We start from the raw sequence: 23367 nt of genomic DNA, 5'->3' as shown, positions 1-23367 counted from the left end.
AATATTATGATAGTAGTTGAGATTTAATTAAACAAACATCAAAACTCAAAATAAAAAAATAATATAAGTGTGATGGGCTAGCTGGGGGTACTGGGTCAGGAACATACTCAATATCACTTATTTGGCAACTAGTCTGTGGGACTAGCCCTCAGTTGTCGAAGGATGGCTTCTTAAGATGCTTATTAATGATCAGGAGTTCATAAGAAACCCCTGAAAGTTGTTTTTTCCTGACACCAGCATAGTTATAGCGTTAGGCATGCTAGTAACCCTTTTTATAGGAATATCAAGTGGGAGGGTCGCAAGTAAGTGGAGTGGATGTAGGCTCTGAATGGAATCAAAGATGAAACCATATTATAAACAATAACAAATGAATTTAATGAAACTATGAACAAGTTATAACAAAAATACAATATGCTAAGGAATTAAAATACTTCTAATCTATGTTCGAGAGAGAGAGTTTACATACACAAGAAATTCTACTACCTCAAACTTAAGTAATGTTCGTAGTCGTAATCTTCTATAATGTGGATTGGGATAATTTATCTTCTATGCGTTTAGTATACATTATGTTCCAATGTCTTCTATATGGGATCTTTGATATCATGGGAGGTGATCCTTAGTTTTATACAGAGATCAAATATATTGTTGCCAGTTCTTATCTTCAGGGAACTCTGTAAATATTATGTGGCACATCCTACATTGGGAAACTGCGCATAATTTGTATGGTAATCTTCTTTTTGATAGACTACCCGATTGGCGGGAAAATGCTCCTATTTATAGGCGGCCTGAACCATATGCAAAACTGACCTGATTCATCATGCAAGTCGGCCGTCTAAAGGAAGTTCAACTTCCCTTCCTTCCTCAGAAACGAATGTTGCATCCTTTCTTTGTTTAAAATTTTCTCCTTGATATAAAATATTTTATATTAATAAAATGATCACATAGATCTCACATAAGAAATTAAACAGAGTATGAGAAATTTTATTTATCATCTCAGCATCCATGTAGATTTTACATTTTTCTAAATCTTGACACAGCAGTCTATAGAACAAAAATAACCATACTATAATCTTATACAGTCATAATGAATGACTGTATAAGATAATGAAAAACAGATTAATGATGAATATAGAGGTTGGAACCTCTATATCCATCATTAATCTGTTCCTAAGGACCTAACAAATATGGAATATGATAAATATAGAAACAATTTTTCTCATAATAAGTAATCGATATTCAATTAATCTGTTCCCATCCTGAAAAAAGGTTACAAGAATAAAAATTATGTTGATTGTAAAACTTTATCTTTTATTGTATTAAATAAATACGGTATAGTGGTAGAAGGGGAAGAGCAGTATTTTTGTTTAGAAGAAGACATATCAATTAAAACATTAGGCAAATACAATTATGATCATGGGGTCTGTTTTGCCGATGATTCAGTATTACTCAATTTAATAAAGAACTTGTCTAGTGTTGTGTGTTTTTGTCTGCTTTTTAAAACTTTTCTGAATTAGGCAATTACATTATCATTGAATGTATTTGTATTTTGATTGACTATAGCAACATTTGGATGCCATTTTGGAGCAATTGGGACTTGGCTTTTTGCATTAATTATTTTTCAATAACGCAACAACACACATGACGACCAAACTAAGCAAACTGATTAACTCGAGCTTATCAGCTCGGGCATGTGATTGTAGTGCCACTTCTGGTGTTGGGAATGACGACGAATATAGAAAATACTGACAAATATGGAAAAATAAAAAAGTCATCAAAATGAATATAGAGGTTTCACTGTAAAGGTCAATTTTTTGTATTGTAAATTCAGATAATTACTATTGTTTTACTAAATTACAACAGTTAGTAACAAAACAGGAATTTATTGAATAATTATACCAAAAAAAGGCCTATTATCAATAAATAATCAAAAATAATTGGTCATTTTGAAATAAAACAACCCTGTTTTAAACACCAAATAAAATATTTTTATTATTATTTTAAAGTGTTTTTATTAGATATATTACTAAGAGTAAACTTATAGATATCAACCACAATCGTACCCAGCAAAATTGTTTATATTTGTTTATAGATATCATTGAGCATTTCATTAAATGTCAACATTAACTATTAAACTCAGCCATATACTGTGATAAATTTTAATAGTCAAATATAATATAGTTATATTTTACTATTGAACAAAAATTCAAAACCTGAAATAATACAAATATAATAGTATAAATTGTTTATTATAAAATTTCAAAACTTAAATACTTATATATTTGTAACTTAAAAAGGTGATACAGTACATAATTTAATTTTATACAAAAGAATGTGTTTTACAGTATTTATTTATAAATATTTGACAGCAAAATTTTATTGTCTCATGGTCTGTCTTTGAATATGAGATCTGAATTTATACTTCTAATTGATTTTCAACAAATATCCAAATGGTTGATAAAATGCAAGCAAGTATAAAATCAGATGCCTTCTCAATGAAGAAAAAATTGAAACTCTTGGGGATGTATAGTGTTAATTCTCGGAATCACATTTCAGAGGTAACTGAGTTTGAATGTTTGAAAAAATCATATGAATAGATTTATGTTAATATATGTGCTCTTTCAACATTGCCTGTAGATGTGGCTGTCATCTCATCATTTTGGGATTTTTCATGTTAGGGTTTTTTCAAACATTCAAACTCAATTATCTCAGAAACGTGATTTTGAAAGTTAGCACTGTGTTCCCCGGAGACTTCAGTTGTATAGTTTAAAATTTACAAATATTTATAAAGTATTATAATTTTCAACCTTGTGTATTCTTGAAGTAACTATGTTTTTATTTCTCTTAATTATCATGCTTTCAGAAAATATTTTTAGTTAGATTAAATATATTTTCTGATATGAATTTTTAATATTTACTAATTTTAATGTTATATTTCATAATTAACTATGTTAAATTTCAGCATCCTGATTTTATTCTTCTTCATCTTTCAATTGTTTCTGATTTTTGAAATCTTGGCTTATTTCTTTTGTATTTCTTGCCGAGATTGTGTTTGCTTNAAATTTTATTGTCTCATGGTCTGTCTTTGAATATGAGATCTGAATTTATACTTCTAATTGATTTTCAACAAATATCCAAATGGTTGATAAAATGCAAGCAAGTATAAAATCAGATGCCTTCTCAATGAAGAAAAAATTGAAACTCTTGGGGATGTATAGTGTTAATTCTCGGAATCACATTTCAGAGGTAACTGAGTTTGAATGTTTGAAAAAATCATATGAATAGATTTATGTTAATATATGTGCTCTTTCAACATTGCCTGTAGATGTGGCTGTCATCTCATCATTTTGGGATTTTTCATGTTAGGGTTTTTTCAAACATTCAAACTCAATTATCTCAGAAACGTGATTTTGAAAGTTAGCACTGTGTTCCCCGGAGACTTCAGTTGTATAGTTTAAAATTTACAAATATTTATAAAGTATTATAATTTTCAACCTTGTGTATTCTTGAAGTAACTATGTTTTTATTTCTCTTAATTATCATGCTTTCAGAAAATATTTTTAGTTAGATTAAATATATTTTCTGATATGAATTTTTAATATTTACTAATTTTAATGTTATATTTCATAATTAACTATGTTAAATTTCAGCATCCTGATTTTATTCTTCTTCATCTTTCAATTGTTTCTGATTTTTGAAATCTTGGCTTATTTCTTTTGTATTTCTTGCCGAGATTGTGTTTGCTTTAATGTTGAAATTATTTTCATTTAATCCACTTGAAAATAAACAAGCAAATATATCACATCAATTTCATACAAGTGGATTAAACAGGCTCTTTCAATCAAAAAGAAGAAACTGAATTTAGATTTAGAAGTTGGATAGAGACTTCCAAAATTTTGGTAAGTATTTTGAATTATTATGAAATGACAAAAAGCTTAACTTTGAGGGTAGGGGCAAGTCTTATAAAAAATTGTAAATGCTAATAAACAAGTAAAATGTTCATTAAGTCTGACCCTACCAGAGATACTCACTATTCCCTTTATTTCCCTACCCCTTCAACCTTCAATCACCAAAATTTAATAGCGTTGATCCCCCTAATAAACAAATCTCCCTGCCAAATGTCAGAAATTTTCAACAAAAAGCACAGGAGTTAAGCTTCAGAACAGGAGTGAAAAATATCATGCCCCCCACACAAACTAACATCCATACATACAGAAATTACCCCTAAATTCTTTTGCGTCTCTCTATTTTTCAAGGTCCGAGTTCAAAGATGTAAAAATCTGGGCAGTCATTTTATATATAATCAAGGGAAAGTATGAAAGTAAAACTAAAGTACTAAATTCAATTTGCTGTCTATTTACATTTTCTGGGAACTTTTTGTAATCTTGTAATAAACATTCTCTTTATTAGACAATGTTTCTTTTTACATCTGATAACACTTACAAAAGTATCAGTTAGGAAATGCCTATAATGAATATTTTGATCCTTTAGAAATTTGAATTTTGTTCCAATTAACTATTAAATCTTAACTGAAAATGACTTGGGACAGCTCGATATTCTTAAAAGGCACGGGCATTAATTTTACATCTAGGCTTCTTATATGGCAAATTGAATGGAGATATAAATATAACACGTAATTGTTGCAAGAAATTAATTTTAAACAGTAAAATGTTACCAGCTTTGGTAGAGGACAGATGTCTCCGTGATTCATATAGAGTCCTTCGACGACGAGAAATTTTAAAGTAACTTTGGCTTTTCGAGGATTCTGAAAAGTCAATTAAAACTTTAACACCAAGACCAAATCAAAAATTAAATTAATCTTCTTTACTTGTTTTTTGTATTTGCTATTTTTGATTAAATTTTTTACAACTTACTTTGTGATCCAATTCAACTTGTTCCATAAACAATCTTTCCAAATCTTCCATGTCGTTGTGCTTGAAAAATCTGATCTGACTGCGAGAGGCCACCAGACCCTTTTGGATGGCAAAACTGACTCCTTCGTCACTGTAAATTACATAAGTCGTGATAATTTAATGTTTTTGTAATAAATCCGAACAAATCTAATATATTAAATTTAAAATTTTCTCGTAGAGAGCAAAGACATTAAAAATTATACATAATTAGAAAACAAACTCCAAAATTTTGAACAAGGTGCATGCTTTTAAATGTAATTACAAGTCAAACACAAATTTCGAGTCCTTGCAATTTTTTTTCTCACACAAAAATCACATGTTAATGATTCTAAATTTGTATTTATTTACTAATTAAATACTAATTAATATCTTTAATATGTGAATACAGAATTTAATTCCAAATTTTTATTTTATGTCTATNTTACTGTAATCTTAACTTTTCACAAAATAATAATTTTATATTTCAGTTATTGCTAAATATTAACAGATAGCTTTTAAGAAATTGATTATTGCAAAAACAATTGAAGGATAGTGAAAATTTAATGATTTAGTTATTGAACATGGTTCTATTTTCATGATATTGCAAATAATTAATTTTTGATGATATTGTTTAGCTACATTACCTTATTCTTTAGACATAATTTAATAAATAGGAAATTTTTTTTATTTTCAATATAAAAAGATAAAAGGAATATCCAGATTTATTTTGTTTCACTGAATACATTATTGTTGCATTTTAGTGTGCTGTCACACTAGACAATATTTTGTGTTTCTACATCTGTTTTTAAGTTTATGAACTTTTTAACATTTTACTAGTTATTGAAAGCTGTGAAGTTACTAAGTGATAGATTTAAATCTGGAATTCAACTAAAGCCTCCATTTATTATATACCTTTTACATTTCAAAGTTTTTCTGGATTTGTATAAATATGTTAAAATGTATAAAATACAAAGCAAAGTCAATAATAAGATTACAGATAGATACTTATCAAAATAAGCAAGCAGATTTCTAACATAAAACATTTATTTTTCAAGAAAATTTCTATTAATAGTCAAGTAATTGTTCTAATGTTCCAGTAGTTTCTGAAAACATGGTGAATAAAATTTTGTTAATTACTTTATCAGTCACTGCAGAATGTATTATGAAACTTATCTTTATATTACCAGATTGAAATGTACTTAATAATAGAATGTCATTTCACTGTCAGGATGCTTTGTTCAACTCCTAACTCAATATTGCATAAATTTCTTTATCCAATTCATATAAAATACTGTTTACAATTTAGTTTTGCTATAAATACTGCTTACAAATTACAGAATATAAATTGGATGATTTTCTTTGAAGAAAAAGTATCTGAATGTAGTGTAGCTACAGATTTAAGATAAGACTATTATCAATTATTTAAAAAAATTAATTTCAATATTAATCATAATTTTTGCACAAAATTTATGCCATTTACATTTAGTTATTATTCCAAAAATTTTTGTATCTCTTTACATACAATGAAACTTCTTTAACTCAAATGTCTGTAACTTGAAGAAAGCAAAGCACTTGATATTGTCTCAGTGGAATAGCATAGGGATTTAACATCTCCAACTTAAATTTCTTAACTTGATTTTTCTCCAAGTTGAAGTTTTTCATGGTCCTTGAAACCAATTTACATTAATTTCAACTTTCCCAACTTGAATTTTAATCAAACTCAAATGGTAGAACAACTAAAACTCATAACTGTATGACCCTGTCACATATATACCAATTTAAGAAATTCCAAATTGGAATGTTGGAATGATAATATTCGAAAAAACAATTTTAAACTTTGAATAACACATAACATAAATCAAATTTAAACAGTAAAATTACTAGGGTCATACAGTTACAAGTTTTAGTCATTCTATCGTTTGAATTTGATTTACATTGTGTGTTATTCGAAGTTTAAAATTGAATTTTAATATTTATTCCATCAAAGTGATCCTAATTATCAGATTTCCATGAAATTTTTAGACAACTTTCTAGTCCAAAGGGTGAGTTCCTCTTGCTTCAAGATGTACCTGCAAAACTGTTCAATTCCATTAGTTACATTGAACATTTTACTGAAAGGCATTATACAGGCTGTTTAAAACAAAAAAATAAAAATAAAACTATCAAAGATTCTTTATGTAGTGTAAGAGAGGAAAAAATACAAATCTATTCAGAATCAACATTTTTTACTGTATTGTTCACTAACTTGAATTGTCTGCAACTTGAAGTTTTTTCTTGCCTCTTGGAGCTTTGAGTTAGGGAAGTTTACTGTAGTTGGTTTTTTCTTATATAACATCTCTCAAAATATCTTATATCAAAATAGTAAGAAAAAAGGGATATAAAGAATATGGCTATATATACATTTGTACAATTTTATAAAATTACTAAACTTTTCTTGACAATATACAGGAAATCCTCATTAGTTCAAAATTAAAGGCATAAAATAATTGCAACTTCAAATTACAGAATTTTGAATTATCCAAGATTTACATATTATTGTACAATATACCAAATGCCATGTAACTTATGTAATTTATTCAGCAAACAGAATATGGCTATATATACAGAATGTTATTTTTATCAATTAATAATAATAAGATAAATAAACTGCAAGTAAACAGCACTTGTCAAGTGAGAATCTCACAAGTTGTTAGATAGATTTCATAAACAGTAAGGCAGAATTCCTTGAAATATAGCCCAAATTATTTTTACAGTGGCCCAAAAAGTTAAGTTACCCAAATGTAATAATGTCCTACAAATATCTCAGTCTGCTACTTGTAGCCCAATCTTGCAATCTCAAAACCCATCTGTATTTTATGAGATAAAGAGGAAAAGAGGTAGTCCATGGGTAAGATGACATCTGAAAATGTGTTACTGTAAAAAAAGCCCTATTGAACAGATTAAAGTGATTCTTTGTCTATTGTTCTCTTGTGGTAAGAAGGCATTTTGATCTAAATGTATGAGTTAACATATGCATATCGCAGTTCAGACAAAATTTTCAGTTATGAACTAACAGGATTTCAAAGTATCCGAATTTGAATTAATGAGGATTTTTTGTAATTTGATAATCGATGTATTTATTATCCTGTGTATATAAAGAAAAAGAATATACAGTATTCAGTTATCAACTTTTAAATATGGAAAATATTTTCTGCTGTTACAGGTTTGGATAGCTTAAAATGGATGCACTTAGAAATGAATATTGGTCTCTATTAAACTGAAATTGAGAAACTTGAATGGTCTGGTAAGTTTTATGTTTTTGATTAAAATAAGCATGATTAACATTTTATGTACTTCTAATGCAAAGATGTAAAATAGATTAAAAACAAGTTCATTGTTTTAAATCAATATGGTAAAAAGTTAAAGCTATTATAATGATAAAAAAATATTTTTTATGAAACAACATGCAACATTATATTATAACTTGTTGCGACATTATTTCTAAATATTTTGACAAAGACTTTTATTTTTGAAGTGTCTGATGTAAAAAAAAAATGAGACTGACACTTGTAGTGCTTTTTATTTTTCAAATTAAGAAAAGCAGTTGTCTTCTGAATTAACATACAATTGCTTATGGCCATGCCACAGTTTAAAGCATGTTTGCAGATCATATTCTATATTGAGCTATTGAGGAGCTGCATTATTTTGCATTTTTGCTTTTTTTTATCATTTACCAACAGAAAACAGGTTTCTTTAGAGCATTGATTTGATCTTTGGAAAAAGATAGAAGTTATGAGCCATCTCTGGTGAATAAGAGGGATTGTCAGTACAATGATTTTTTATTTGCTAAAAAATAGCTTCATGGCAAGGCATTGAGTTAGAATGTTATGAAATAAAAATCCTGTTTCTCTGTGATTCTGATTTTCTTCTTGCATATTTCTGCAATTTTGTTAACACTTTAATATAATAATACTAATTTATTGTTTGACCTCTGGGAGCCATTCAATCATTGCAATATGTTGAATATCAAAAGAAATCAATCAGTTATGATCTTCAAATTCAAATGAATTATGCGTGGTTTTTTTTTGGAAATAATATAATGAACATCACTATCTTTACTTTGTGCTTTAGTCAATAAATAAAAAGTTTACTAAACTTGCAGTTTAACATGGAACTCAACATTATGTAGTTAATTTCTGCCTTCTAACATTTTCTGATCATAAGTAGTAAACAAAAATCTATATTTAAACACTTTTTTTTTTTTACTGAATCGAGCAATTAACTAAGCTTTGTTATACTGTGACAGATTTGAATATAGTCAATATTTGTTATTCTCTCCTGCTTTTGATTTCTAATCCATAGGATCAGTCTCATTTTTTATTTGTGTCAGATCTTCAACAGTTTCTGATTTGATAAATATATATTTTCATGGTATTTTCTTTTGAATAAATTAATATTTTATTAAAATAGATTTTGAATTAAAAAGGTAGATTTTAAGAGAAAATGACTGTATGAAATTTTTCATGACATTCATATTTTATCAGCTTTTTATAAGATAATTTTTAATTAAAAACATCTTAAGTATTTGATGTTGAAATTTAAACCAAATTTATTTCATATATTGTATGTCAGGTGGTTTTTGAATTTTATTGTATATATGTACTTATACTAATTTTCTATATCTTATTAAATTATTAATATTTCAAAAATTATATATATATTTGTTATATTGTAATGCCTAGATTGAAGTATTGAAACATTAATAAATTAATAACATGTTTGATGAGTGCTTTCATTTTAAAAAAATTTTAAAGAAGCAATTCCTTCTTTAAAATGCAAGAAAGATTTGAGAATGCTGTGTATGTGTTCCTGTGAGATTAAAAACTCGGCGAAATGTTAAGAAGACTTACCAAGTTATTCAATTGAAGATTGATTGATTTTTAAGAGACATAAATTTCATTGCATCATCATCATCATCATCATCATCATCATCATCAAATAATCTTTATTACTTAGCCTGATACCGCTTGGCATAATCAGGTAAGAAAATACAGAAATAATTACATTGATGTTACATGCAGATAACACTTGCAAAATAATCCGAAAACAAATGTTGGGAAAGAAGTAAAGANCAGCGTGTGTAGCCTCAGCCGTTTCTATTTTAAAATCGTAAAATCTCGGCCACCGATAATCAGAAATTATGATTTTATTTGTTATTTTGATACATTTCTTTCGTTATAATGTTTTATTTACTTTATTTTCCTGTAATTGGAGACGATATCGCTTTAAAATAAACAGATCTGGTCTCATTCGCCAATAGATTATCTCAACTTTCACCGATTGTTCCTTTGTAATCGGATAGGAATTCACCCTGTTTCAAAGTTCAGTGTCAAGTGTTTATGTTTATTGCTTTTGCGGTAATATGAGTAGAGCAGGAAAGTCACTTAATAAACCGCCAAAAGTTTTATTACTGTTTAAACAAATGCTCCCCACTTGTTATTCTTAGTAACTAGAGACTTCTGTCAAGGTCAGTTAAAGTTTATTACTTTCACAACAGGGTGTCAAGTGACTGCACCCGCTCCCCACCGTTAATGACAACAACGCGCTAACTGGTACAGAAAACATAGAATTTCTAACATGTTTTCCGTGCCGTTTTCCTCACACCCTCGTCTAAAGAAGAAAAACAAATTTCTCTCTTCGTATTGTCGATTGTAGGATCAATAGCAGTTGGACGTTGTTCTGTTCTTGTAAGTTTAAGGCTTCACTTTTGTAATATCTGTTTTTAAACTGAGGATAACATTCTTCTCTGTGATTCATTTATCGAGAATTTTGCGGTAAAACTTGTAAGTCATGTTTTGTTTGGATAGATATGACCTGGTTATTTCGAAATGGTGGAATTTCACGTTATCCATTATTAAGCAAAATCCCGGTAATCGGCTTTTTAGATTATCGCCATTGTCGACAGAAACGAAATAAATAATTATGCATTGTAAGACCCTCTTATAGTGTTATATTTAACAACGTTTGTGGGTACCGAAGAAACTAAACAACTTTCATTTATTTTCAATTCGACGGACAAGATATTGTTGTTAACATGTACACAACAATAACCTGTCAGTAATGTCTATACCTGTACAAAAACGACTCATTTTAGTACAAGAAAAATAATTATAAATTTTTAGCTCATGCTAATGAGCCTACACACTTTAGGTAGGCAGAGGCTTGGCGACTACTACTAAAGCTCATCATCATCATCATCAAATAATCTTTATTACTTAGCCTGATACCGCTTGGCATAATCAGGTAAGAAAATACAGAAATAATTACATTGATGTTACATGCAGATAACACTTGAAAAATAATCCGAAAACAAATGTTGGGAAAGAAGTAAAGAAAAAAGAAAATAAAAAATAAAAAAAACAAACAAGCAAAAAAAAATTGAAAATAATAAAGTAAGTAGATGCCATTAACAGTAAGTGAGCTAAAATAGATAAATGTGCGTATATACATTGACACAGCTGCATTACCTTACACAGTTCATGCTAGGGTAAAAAATGAGGATGTATATAAACATGCCGCATAATAGATGTTAAAACACCACAGGTAACATATACCATTACAAGTGAAGGAACACATAATAACTTCATTGAATATGTTGGATAAGTTCTTTGAAAACCTTCGCAGAATATCTTGAGCCACAGATAAACAATGATGCATATCAAGATGCCACTTGTAATTTAACGAATATCACTTCTAATCAGATAAAGTTTGATAAGTTCTTTGAAAAGGCCAAAATTTACTTTATTATTATGAACAAGGAAGTCTGGGTTTACAGGCCAGTCCATATTGTTTATATTTACTTGCTGCCTCCAGCGATGCCTAATATCCTCAAGCATGGGGCAGTTGAAAAGATAGTGTAAGACACCATCTTGAATACCACAGAGATTACAGTGATCATTATCTATGAGATGGAATCTCTTAAGATATACACGAAAGCGTCCGTGTTCAGTTAAGAATTGCATCAGTTCATGACTGGGCTGAATCCATTTGTTCTGCATACGGTTTTGGATTCTTGGAAAAAATCTCTTTGTAATGTGCTGACATGAGACCTTGTCCCAATCAGTCTGCCACGCATTGATGGCTTCGTTCCAAACAAGTGAAATTTCATTGCAGCAGAAAACATGATTATTACTCAAAAGTTGATTATTTTGCATTCTTTATAAATGTGTGAAAATATTCTAAATATTTAAAACCTTGGCCAATGGTATTTAATTCTTCAAGAACTATTTCCATTTATATGATGTTGCAGGAGCGTAGCCTCAAAGGAAAGGTCATCTTCATATATAAGAATTCTGTTTTGGGCTGTTGCTAGTGTAAACAATGGAAAGAAAGTGAAGATATTTGCAATGTTTTTTATTTCTTTTGAAATTATTCTATTTATGAAATAATTTATTAGTCAACGAAATATTCTTTCAAAGAATTGAATTTTACTTATAGTAGTATAAGGTTATGAGATAATTTCATCTTACTCAGCAAATAGTTTCAAAACAGTTATGTTCTATTTTTTATAATTGGTATTGTCTCAAAATCAAAAATATTGCCTTAAAACAGGAATATTTACTTAGATGGTCCTACAGAAAATATTTCTGGCAAAAATGGCATTTAGTAGTTAAGACTTTGTCATTTCAACATATATTATTAGAAGAATATATAATATAGAAGAAATATAATATTGGTTTAACAACAGGCTATGATCATTGATATTTTGATGGCTTCTGTGAATTATATAGGATTCTGATGAAAAATATTGAATTGCGTAATGTTTCAATACTTATTGAATTATTTCTGAAGATCTAAACAAATTTGTTAGCAGATTTAAATTGCTAACAATGTCTAGATTCTCAGAAAAAATTTATATTTAGGTATTACAATATATTCAATGCAATAATTTATTCAAAGTCTTTGTTTATACTATAATTGAATAATTGATAATGTGATAGAAACAACAATAAAGTTTAGAAATATTTTATGATTTTTCATGATTTCTTTCTGCTTTATTTTTGTGTCTATGACACTTGTCAGTTATTCATTTGTAGCCTTTGAAAAAGACTTGCTTCTTTGTGGATATGATAAAAGTATACTTTTTATTATTTCCACAAAGTATTGTCTCAGAAATTTAGAAGGATATGAAAAATTAAAGATGTTTTGCATTGTTTTTGAATACTTTCTTTTTACTATTCTGTTTTAATAAGAAGAACAATGCTTGCAATATAGTCCTAGTCCAGGGTTTATCAAGTGCTTGAAAGACAGAAATTTTGTTTTATAGAATCTGTAACAAAAAATATAGAAGCAGCAATGCAATAAAACTTGCAGAATTCTTGTTGTGAATCTTATCGTGTGTTAAACGGTTTGAAAACCGCTGGTCTAGGTACGTGTGTAGAAAAAATGTTGAATGAAAAAAATTCTCATACAAAACATCTGATAAACTGACTAATTTTATTTGCTGGCATTTCTAGAATAAATTATTTACAATATCTTTTTACATAATTTTATTAAAATATAAAATTTTTTATGTATTTTTTTTATCTGTTACATATAATCTAAATACTTTTAGCACCATTTAAGTTCCATATTTGCAAATACTAATTTTGAAAATATGACAACAAACAGAATTTTAAAATGTGCTGTTTAATAGAAAAAATTAGATATTTCTTTTAAAATCTTGAAACTTTTAAGACTACCACCATAAATATTGCTTCAAATTTAATCATATGACAATATCATAATGAATAAAATCATTTTATTTTCCCATGTTGAATACTAATACAGTAGACCCCCATATAATGCAGGTTCATATAATGCGGTTTCATATATCGCAGTGAAAAAATTGCAACTGTATTCGTATAAAGACGCTAAAAGAGACTTGTAAAATGCGATAAAATGTCATTGCCGACTTGTGTTGCGACAGGATTGGTCAAATCTGGACCAATAGTGGACGAGCAGCTGAACTACTTACATACTACGGAGAGTTTAGGCAGATAAGTTGAGTTTACTATCGTCTGTATAGTATATAAATTAGGTATTGTAAGTCTAATACAGTACTGTAATTTTATACATTTCTTGTGAAAAAAAAAAAAAAATNAAGAAATGTTTTCATCAAAATCTGGCAATCCCCAGCTTAAATTTATGGAGTTAATGGTTTAGAATAGTGTAATGTAGAATATATAAATCAATACAAATTTCAAAAATAATATTCTGAACAGTTAATTCTGAACAGAACATGTGAAATGAAATACAATGATATAAATAACATAAATTAAATGAAATATAATTAAATATAAAATCAAATAAAAAATCACAAGATAAATTACAAATAATTAGAAAACTTTTGATACTAACTTGTTGCAGAAGGGAGAGAAATTGATGAAATTCATTAGCCATATCCCACACGTGCCAGGCTGTGATTGGCTCATGTATTTAAGGATTCCTACAATGCGAAATTCTTAAAAAAGTGGAACGTATCTACTGCGTTATAGGGGGTCAACTGTATTAGTAATATGTTGTGTAACTGAATGTTTTATATTAGACCATAAAAAGTCTTCCTGATTTAAATATTTTAAAAAACTTTTAATTTTAGGAATTATTCAATAATGAAATGATAGCCAAGTTCTAGCCTGAAAGTTTATTCAATGTTAAGTGATACTCAACTCTTAACATAATTTTCTGATTACCCTGGAATGAGACATAGAACAACAGCTATAAACAACAAAACTAAATATGTCAGAAATAAAATTTATTTTTAGGATAAATTAAGTATAAACATTAAACAAATTATTTCCATAAGAATTAAGCTTTTTGTACAAGATATAAAAAAATTTAACAGGAATCTTTTGTCCTTATCTTGAAGACAAAATTTTCTCATCAGGTAGTATATCTTCTGTTTAAAGAACCACTAGATCAAATTTGCATTTTAAATTAACTAGGTGAATGCAGATACAAGTATTTCTGGCAAATGTCCTTAATTATTTGCAATCATTTGTCATTTTATGTTTTAAATCATGTGCCATAAAAAAAGAGCTATGTAATAATATGAAAAAATGAATTATTACAATGTTACAAGAAGGAAAATCATAGAAACATTGCTAAATTGCTCAGTTGTACTCAGAGTACAATATTGGATTGTTAGAAAAAATACAATACTATAAGATAATAATAAAGACAACTAAGAGAGAAAATAAAAATCTGCAAAATATTTGTCATAAGGAATTGTAAAAATATTTCAAAACAAATGAATAATCAGTGGGGGAAGACAAACATTCAAGTTTTTGATAGAACAGTACAACATCGATTTCAAGAAATGAAGTTTAAGTTTGCAAAGTGAAAACTAAGCCCTGCACAATTATAATATATTTATTTTAATTACCTTGCAGATGCATTGCCAGTTATGCATCTGCAAGTAAGCAGAAGTTGTGAGTTTGAGTCCTGCTCTTGTCTAATTCTTTTCTTCCAGAAATTTTAAATTAAAATTAACTTATAATTATCACGAAATCGTGATTTAACTATCTGCCACTAATCAAATTAATTTGTATTTAATTATTATCTTAGCCCAATAATTTGGCAGATCCTCTGGCTTTAATCAGAAATAGATTTGTTGAATAGTGCTTATATTTAGATGAGTTAGTTAAAATCATTTCCTCATCAAATAATAATAACATCACTTTCATTGACAAAAGCAGTAAGATCACTTATATAATAGACATCTCCATTCCAAACACTCATAACATAAAAATGCTTACACTGAAAAAAATCAACAAGTAAATTCTATTCACTGAAGAAATATGACTGTGGAGATGGATACAGTATTCATTGTATCTGTTGTTCTCTCTTCTACTGGCATTATACCACATACACTACACAAAAGTCTAGAAATATTAAACCTTAAAAAAAACAAAAACATGTATGTGGCACTACAGAAAGCTGCAATATTGAACACGTCACATTGTTAGGAAGTTTCTAGACGTTGACACATATACCAGTAATAGCTTAATGTTAGACTTTAAGTCCAGCATAGCACTTGGCACAAGTATCAACTGAACATTTGCAACAAACATTTTAATTCATATAAGATCAGAGATAAATTCAAATAAAATTTTAAATTATTTATGATATTAAATGATTTAGTTTTATAAAGTGATCAATATTCATTATATGTTTTACATTAATAGACACTAACTAATTTTAACAATTATTTGTTAAAAGTATGAATATTAAATTGGAAATATTAGAAAAATTTAACTTGCAAATATGGAATTTTTATCATATTGAAATGTAAGAAAATGTTTTTATTTTTTTTTAATTTTTATTTATGCTGTATCAATACATGAACTGAATTATTTACTATTTTGTTTGACTTCAAGATTGTAACACATAATCATAAATTAATTTACTTTACATAAAAGATAATTTTATGAATTTCACTCTTATTTAAAAATATATACTAATTGTATTTTAACAGGTTACAAAACTTGGCACCATTATAAACAAATACATAAGTAAATAAATTCTGTTAATTTTAGGAGGCTAACTTTTTTTATAAAGAAATGTTTTCATCAAAATCTGGCAATCCCCAGCTTAAATTTATGGAGTTAATGGTTTAGAATAGTGTAATGTAGAATATATAAATCAATACAAATTTCAAAAATAATATTCTGAACAGTTAATTCTGAACAGAACATGTGAAATGAAATACAATGATATAAATAACATAAATTAAATGAAATATAATTAAATATAAAATCAAATAAAAAATCACAAGATAAATTACAAATAATTAGAAAACTTTTGATACTAACTTGTTGCAGAAGGGAGAGAAATTGATGAAATTCATTAGCCATATCCAGGCTTTACCAATTTCATATGATTCCTGAACATTTCATATGCTTCCTGTAATGTTACAATATTACGTCCAAAACATAGATATATAGATATAAAATTGCTCTGAAATTGTTATTGCTGTATAACCATCCCATTTCTTAACTAAATAGAGGTTTATTCCATCATACATTTGTCTGCAACTAAACTCTGTAGACTAGGAGCATTTTGGAAGCATTAAAATAATTTTTTTTATTATATTGGAAATTGACTCAATTGTGGTACCTGTATAATATAAATCCTCTTGCTTATTAACAAGTTTAATTATGTAATTGTCAGCTTAAGCTGAGGATGATCAAATTTTTCCCAAAACCATTTCTGTTAATAAAATGTTGTCTTCCTGAAATTAGCAAAGTTTATTTAATTTGTATCTTGATAAATAAGTATATGGTAATTAAAATATTTTAATATTCAAAATATAGATTGTAAAGTAAATGACAAATAGAAGACAATTTAATTATTACAGCAAGCACTCACTTAACAACCCATGACATCATTTAATGTCAAAGTGAACAAGTATTTCTCATTTTTTAACCATTTCCAGTGATGAGAATTTGGCTTCTCTCTCCATATCATCCCCCACCATTCACTGATTACCAAAATTGGATAAATAATTATCTTACTTGTCTTCATAAATCTTTCTTAAATATAGCTTACATGAGTTTGGGTTTTTATTTAGAAGTTTAATGATAATTTTATGACTAGAAATATGCCATAAGAAAACTTTCTTGTTTATGCAATTTAAATGAATCTAGTGAACTGGTTTTATTGTGTTGTTTCATTTAACATCACAGTTTTCCAAGAACCTATAAATGACATTAAGTGAGGATTTGCTGTATTGCACTAGTAAGTTTTAATTTCCCAGTAGAAAATCTAGTTCTAAATGATAACAAATAAGATTTAAAATTTTATTTATTTTAAAGATTGAAAAGATATTCTTTGCTAATTCATTATTGAATATGTATTAATGACTAAATATAATTAACCCATGAATCATTCTTTTCCTTACAATCAAAAGTATGAGTGATGCTTTACATTTAAATATAATTTTATAATTAAGTTCTTTAATTTGTGATATTATGAATTTATTCTAAGACTTGCCAGTAATTTAAAAATAATATAATTATTAAATATTTTGATACATTCAGCAATATAAATTTAATTTCCAAGTCACATAGAGAGGAGATTTATGAAATAAATTACAAATCATACTGGAACGCCAGCAATTGTATACAGACAAAATAAATCTTAATCCATTTTAATTTGTTTCATTCGTCCTTCGGGAAACTTGACTATCAAAAATATTGGGCTGAATGTATTAAACAGTAAATAAATCTAACCTAAGTTCCTCACCCTTTTAGCCTTACTTGTGTAGTAATAAAATATTGTTGCTATCAATATGTTTATATACAGATTTAAATTTGATATGACTAATAACCATAAATGTATCATTACAGAATGCTCCTGTGTTGTGCTTACTTTGATCTGCACAAACTATGGAGAAGATGAGTTAATGTTGTGGAAGATAGCTGTAACTTTAATATATCATGATCTGCAGTTCAAAATAATTTTTATATTATTAATAAAATAACACAAACAAAACTTAATTCAACATTTTGTAAATGCAAATACATTTCATAATATGTACTATGATTAAGGAAGTTGAAAGTTAATGGAATTTGTAATGGGATTCAAATAGATAATTTGGATAAAGGTGTTTTTAGTTTTTGATTTTATTTGGAATTTGTAACTTAGACTCATTTATAATGTAATTAAAGTTTTGTAAATAATTATGAAAAACAATGTAACCATTAGTTAATACACAATATGTTGTTAATATACAGTAAAACCTGTGTAAACTGGACACACAGTACCAAATATTTTTTCCGATTTGGCAGGTTTCTGTTTTGAACATGATTTTTTTTATGAAGAAAACCACTTGTTCTGAAGAATTCATGATTATATTAACAATAATAATGAAAATATTTTAATGAGTTAAATGTAAGTTTTTATAAATCAACAATTAAAATTCAACATTTTTGTTTTTCAAGTCTAAATGATAGTCCTTATCATTTGAAAAGTTAGATGTGGATCTATTAAATCCTTAGAAGTACTTACTTTGAATCAAAAATAAACATAAAGATGAAAAATTCAAATACAATATATTTTGGTAGCAAGTTGATGGTAAGATTTTATTAATTCAAAGATTTCTCTGCACATTATATTTTCTCCTCATCTAATTTTTGTCTGACGTCTTCCCAGTCTGTCTATACTTTTTAAATATTTAGAGAATTTGTTCCGGCAAAGTATAATGTTTGTTTCTTATATTATGACATAAACCTGATTGGCCAAATTGATATTATCAACCTCTGTTAGGATGATTAAAAATTACTTATATGAGGAAAAAACACATGGACTCATAAGTCTTGCATTAAAAATCAGTTTAATAAGAACTATGATCCCATATGTTTTTTCCCTCCTAATAAGATTAAGTTTTAATCATCACAACAAATAGAATTAATATCTTTAAAAAAAAAAAACAGTTGTATTATGAAAAAGGCTATTTATAAAGTTGAAAATACTTCAACATCCATTTGTTGTAATTGCAAGTATTATCGGTCATTTAATGGTATCAGAATTATATTAAAAAAAAAAAAAGTAAAAATAGTTATAAAACTTTTTGCTTATTATCATCAGAGTTTTGGTTTTGGTTATCATTAAATACTTTCCTGTTTATCTGAAGATAGTCTCAACATGTGACTGATAATTCTTATCAGTTATTTGTTATTGTTATCATTATCAGTCTTAACCAGTGTTTCAAACATTGTTTTTAATCATTATTTGCACCAGCATAATAGATTAAGTTGTTGACATTTCTTTCTTCAATTATGTGCTGTTAATTAATAATAATAATAATTAACAAATCTTCAAGTTATACATTTATGAATTTTTTAAGTTTATGTAAATTTTTATACTATATATACATTTTTATATATTAAATTTTAATTTGTATCAAGTTTTTTCTGGGACATAAATTACAAATTGATAAAACAGCAAGGTATGTCTCTCCTGATGAAGCTGATTTTATTTCAGAATTACCAAATTTTAAAATAAAGATATTTTTTTTTAACTAATCTGTTTTTATCTAAAATGAAGTACACTGTTTTTTGTATATTTTTTATTCTTTGGTCAAGAAAGTTTGTGATGTGAAAGAACATTCATTATATGTTTTTTGATATTATCTTTAGATGATTTCAGTTTTTTAAAACTGTTAATGTATTTATTTATCACCTAGTTTTATTTCAAATGTTATATCATCTTGGTGAGAAAGGTAAGAGAATATACAAATTCCATGTAATGCAGTTTATTTTATAGTTTTCCTCCATTTACATAATCAATATGTCAAGAAAGATCTTGGTATCCTATTACTAAGAATATAATTATTTATTTTTCAAAAATAAAGCTCAAAAATTGAGGGGTTTTAATATATTCTTAGTGACAAGGATGCCAAGTAGTCTTATTTTTTGAACTTTATTTTTAAATAAAGTTGAAAGGCATGGATATGTTTTCTGAATAAATAATGAAACATTGGCTATGAAATCCATTTGTAAATTGCATGTGACCACAAACTTAAGAAGACTAGAAAACAAATTGATGAGAAATATAAGAATATTTGTTAAAAATTCAAATATCTTTTATGCATAAAATATGTTCAGAGAAGCATTTGAAAATTTTATCATTTACAATCTATTATATTATATAATAGATTGTAAATAGATTGTCTATTATAAGAATTGTTCTTTGACATTTGCATAAAGATGTTCTAATTGCATTCAACTAATACAATGTTATCATTAATTTGAAATTTCTAAAGTTTGTTTTTTAAATAACTTTATCAAAAAAATTTCATAACATATAAGACATCCAACATTTTCAGAATGAATTGTATATGTTGCAAATTTGATTTGGTAAAAAATGTTGTATTGAAATGCTAAGAGGACTGATGCAAATACAAAATAGTGAAGAATGTTTTTAATTGTTTAATACTTGCATTACAAAAATACATAATTATCTCATATCTATTGGAATTTGATTAGTTTAATCTCTGAGAATTTTTCATTATTATCTACTGTACATAAACTCTTACAAACAATAATCTCCATTAAATCTGACAAATGGATATTTGTTTCCATAAGTGAAATTTCAGCTCAGTGTAAGAATATTAGGAACAATGCTTGTAGCATATTCTTAGTTTGCACTTTGTAACTTTTAATAAATTAAATCCACTGATTCTTGTTTCCAATGTAACTAGATTGCATCACAAATTTTCAGAATGATTTGAAGTTGGAAATTGTAGAAGAATAATTTGAAAATTAGAACAGAGAAGGTTCGAAGAGAATAATTCCAACACATTAAGACTGGAAAAATGAATATATGTAAAGTGTTCACTTTGTTATTTGTAAAATATGGTTACTAGAGTCTAGAATATGGGCACTAAACTGACTTATCAAAAACTATATATACACATTACAGATTCATTTAATATTTATTAAAGCTGAATATTGAATATTAAGCAATAATTATTATAAACATTTTGTTAATGTTCTGTAAGTTATTGAATAAAGAATGGGATTTTACATGCATTGTTTAAAACCTCAGGATAATTTGATTGGTAGAGTTGTATAGAAAAGAATAGCAAAAATTTCTTGTAATTTCGATGTTATGTAGTTTATGAAATAATTTTTATTTTTATTATTCAAACTTAATTTTAACATCTAAAATATTAATCTGATTGTTCTCATTTAATTGTATTCTTTTATGATTAACATTTTAATCACAGTTTATTAACCATGTACTCACAAATGTAAATTATTTGCTGATAATATATTTATAACTATTCTGAATAATATTGACACTTATTGTGTGAATTAAAACAAACAAATCATAAATTAATTTTTTTTAGATATTAATTTGCATACATATAAACATTTTTTTCAACTAAGGAATAATTCATACAGCATACATCAAATGCAGATCAACAGTTTTAAAATTCATGTTTTTTTTTTGTATTAATACATAAGCAAGAAGCCCAATTTATATAATAAATATATTATTGAAAACATTTGAATTGCCAAAATATATATTGTTCATATCATCAGGAATAAATTCCATTTAAAACAGTACAGGATACAAAAACCTTTCATACTATTTTTGAAAATTTATCTTTTAACAATAATCTTTAATGTTGCCTGACCATTGGTACTAGCTTCAAAAATTATTCTAGAATAGCATCTCTGAATTAAACTCCGTATTAATTATATTACTGTTAAATTTGCTAATGTTTTATTTAAGTTTTAGTATCTTTGCTCTAATTTGGATTTGTTTCTGATATGAAACACATCAAAATCATTTTGAATTGTCTAAATATAATAAAATAAACACAATAAATATAACTATTATATGTATTAACACACAAAAAAAAAACTAAATTCTAATTGTTTCAATACTTTCTATTGACAATCTCAATTTCATAAGGTAAAATGTTAATTCATAGGAAACAATTCATGATAATCTTCAATTATGGAAAACTTTTTTATAATTGGTGTAGCAATAATAATAATTATTGATAAAATTATTTTAAATTATTATATTATGTGAAAACTTCCTGATGATTTCAGTTTCTGCAGTTTTTTACTATTGTAACAAAACAACATGATGCAAAGTTTCAGAGTTCTGGGTAACTTACGTTAATATTTTGTAATTATTTTTATACAGTTATCCTAATAGCTACAGATTAATACATATTGAATGTGGATAATTTTTTTATTAATATAATTTGATTTTGCACTTGATAGTAAAAAATTTTGCTTTAAATATAAATATAATATAGTTTTATCAAATTTCAGAGTCAAGAAACAGCCCTAGCTAAAGATTCAACTGATGATCTTTGGTTTTTAGAAGAGGATGAATATGATGTAGAGGTGGAAGATGATGATGATTATTTTTCAGTGGAGTATGAGCTTGGCTCGCAGTCAAGTATGGAAGGAAGCTTAGTGTCTGATACAGATAGTGACATTGAAGTATGTTTATATATATATTTTTTTAGTAGAATATTTGATGATATTTTCATTTTCATGTATAATTTTTATCATATTTTAGGATGTTATAAATGCTGTGTTAATATGTAAAGATGATGACGACATGGAATTCTGGGCTGATGATAGCTTTGATGAGGATGATTTTTCAACTGACCCAGAACTAGAAGAAGGAGTATGAATATTTAAATCAATTTCAATGACAGAGCCTTACTTGTTTTTATATTATTTGATATTATCATTTAATTAGGATAAATGGACTTGTAGTCGTTGCAAAAGTTTAAATCCACCACCCATGAGGTATTGTCAAAAGTGCTGGGATGAAAGAATAGGATGGTTACCGGAAAATCGCAGACATCATCCTCCGCCTCCTCGGAAAAATAGAAAGAAGCGCAGAATGAATAAGAATCAGAAATTGGTAATTTGCATTTTTTCAAACTGATATTTAATTGTTCTATTCTGATTCATATTTT

At 26.9% G+C, this 23367-nt stretch overlaps 1 protein-coding gene across 1 annotated transcript in view; it reads left to right on the top strand.

Moving 5' to 3' along the window:
* Positions 1-23367, top strand: part of LOC111637161 (E3 ubiquitin-protein ligase Mdm2-like) — a 53779-nt gene that overhangs the window by 29355 nt on the left and 1057 nt on the right. The window contains exons 10-12 of the mRNA XM_023382585.1: positions 22706-22879; positions 22959-23069; positions 23145-23312. Of these exons, the coding sequence (XP_023238353.1) occupies positions 22706-22879; positions 22959-23069; positions 23145-23312 (453 nt within the window). The remainder of the gene's footprint in view (positions 1-22705; positions 22880-22958; positions 23070-23144; positions 23313-23367) is intronic.

The sequence above is a fragment of the Centruroides sculpturatus genome, unplaced genomic scaffold (genome assembly GCF_000671375.1).
Source record: "Centruroides sculpturatus isolate CEXI.00-Female unplaced genomic scaffold, Cexi_2.0 scaffold1026, whole genome shotgun sequence".
In the NCBI taxonomy this organism is placed as follows: Eukaryota; Metazoa; Arthropoda; class Arachnida; order Scorpiones; family Buthidae; genus Centruroides; species Centruroides sculpturatus.
This window is presented reverse-complemented; position numbering and strand designations above follow the sequence as displayed.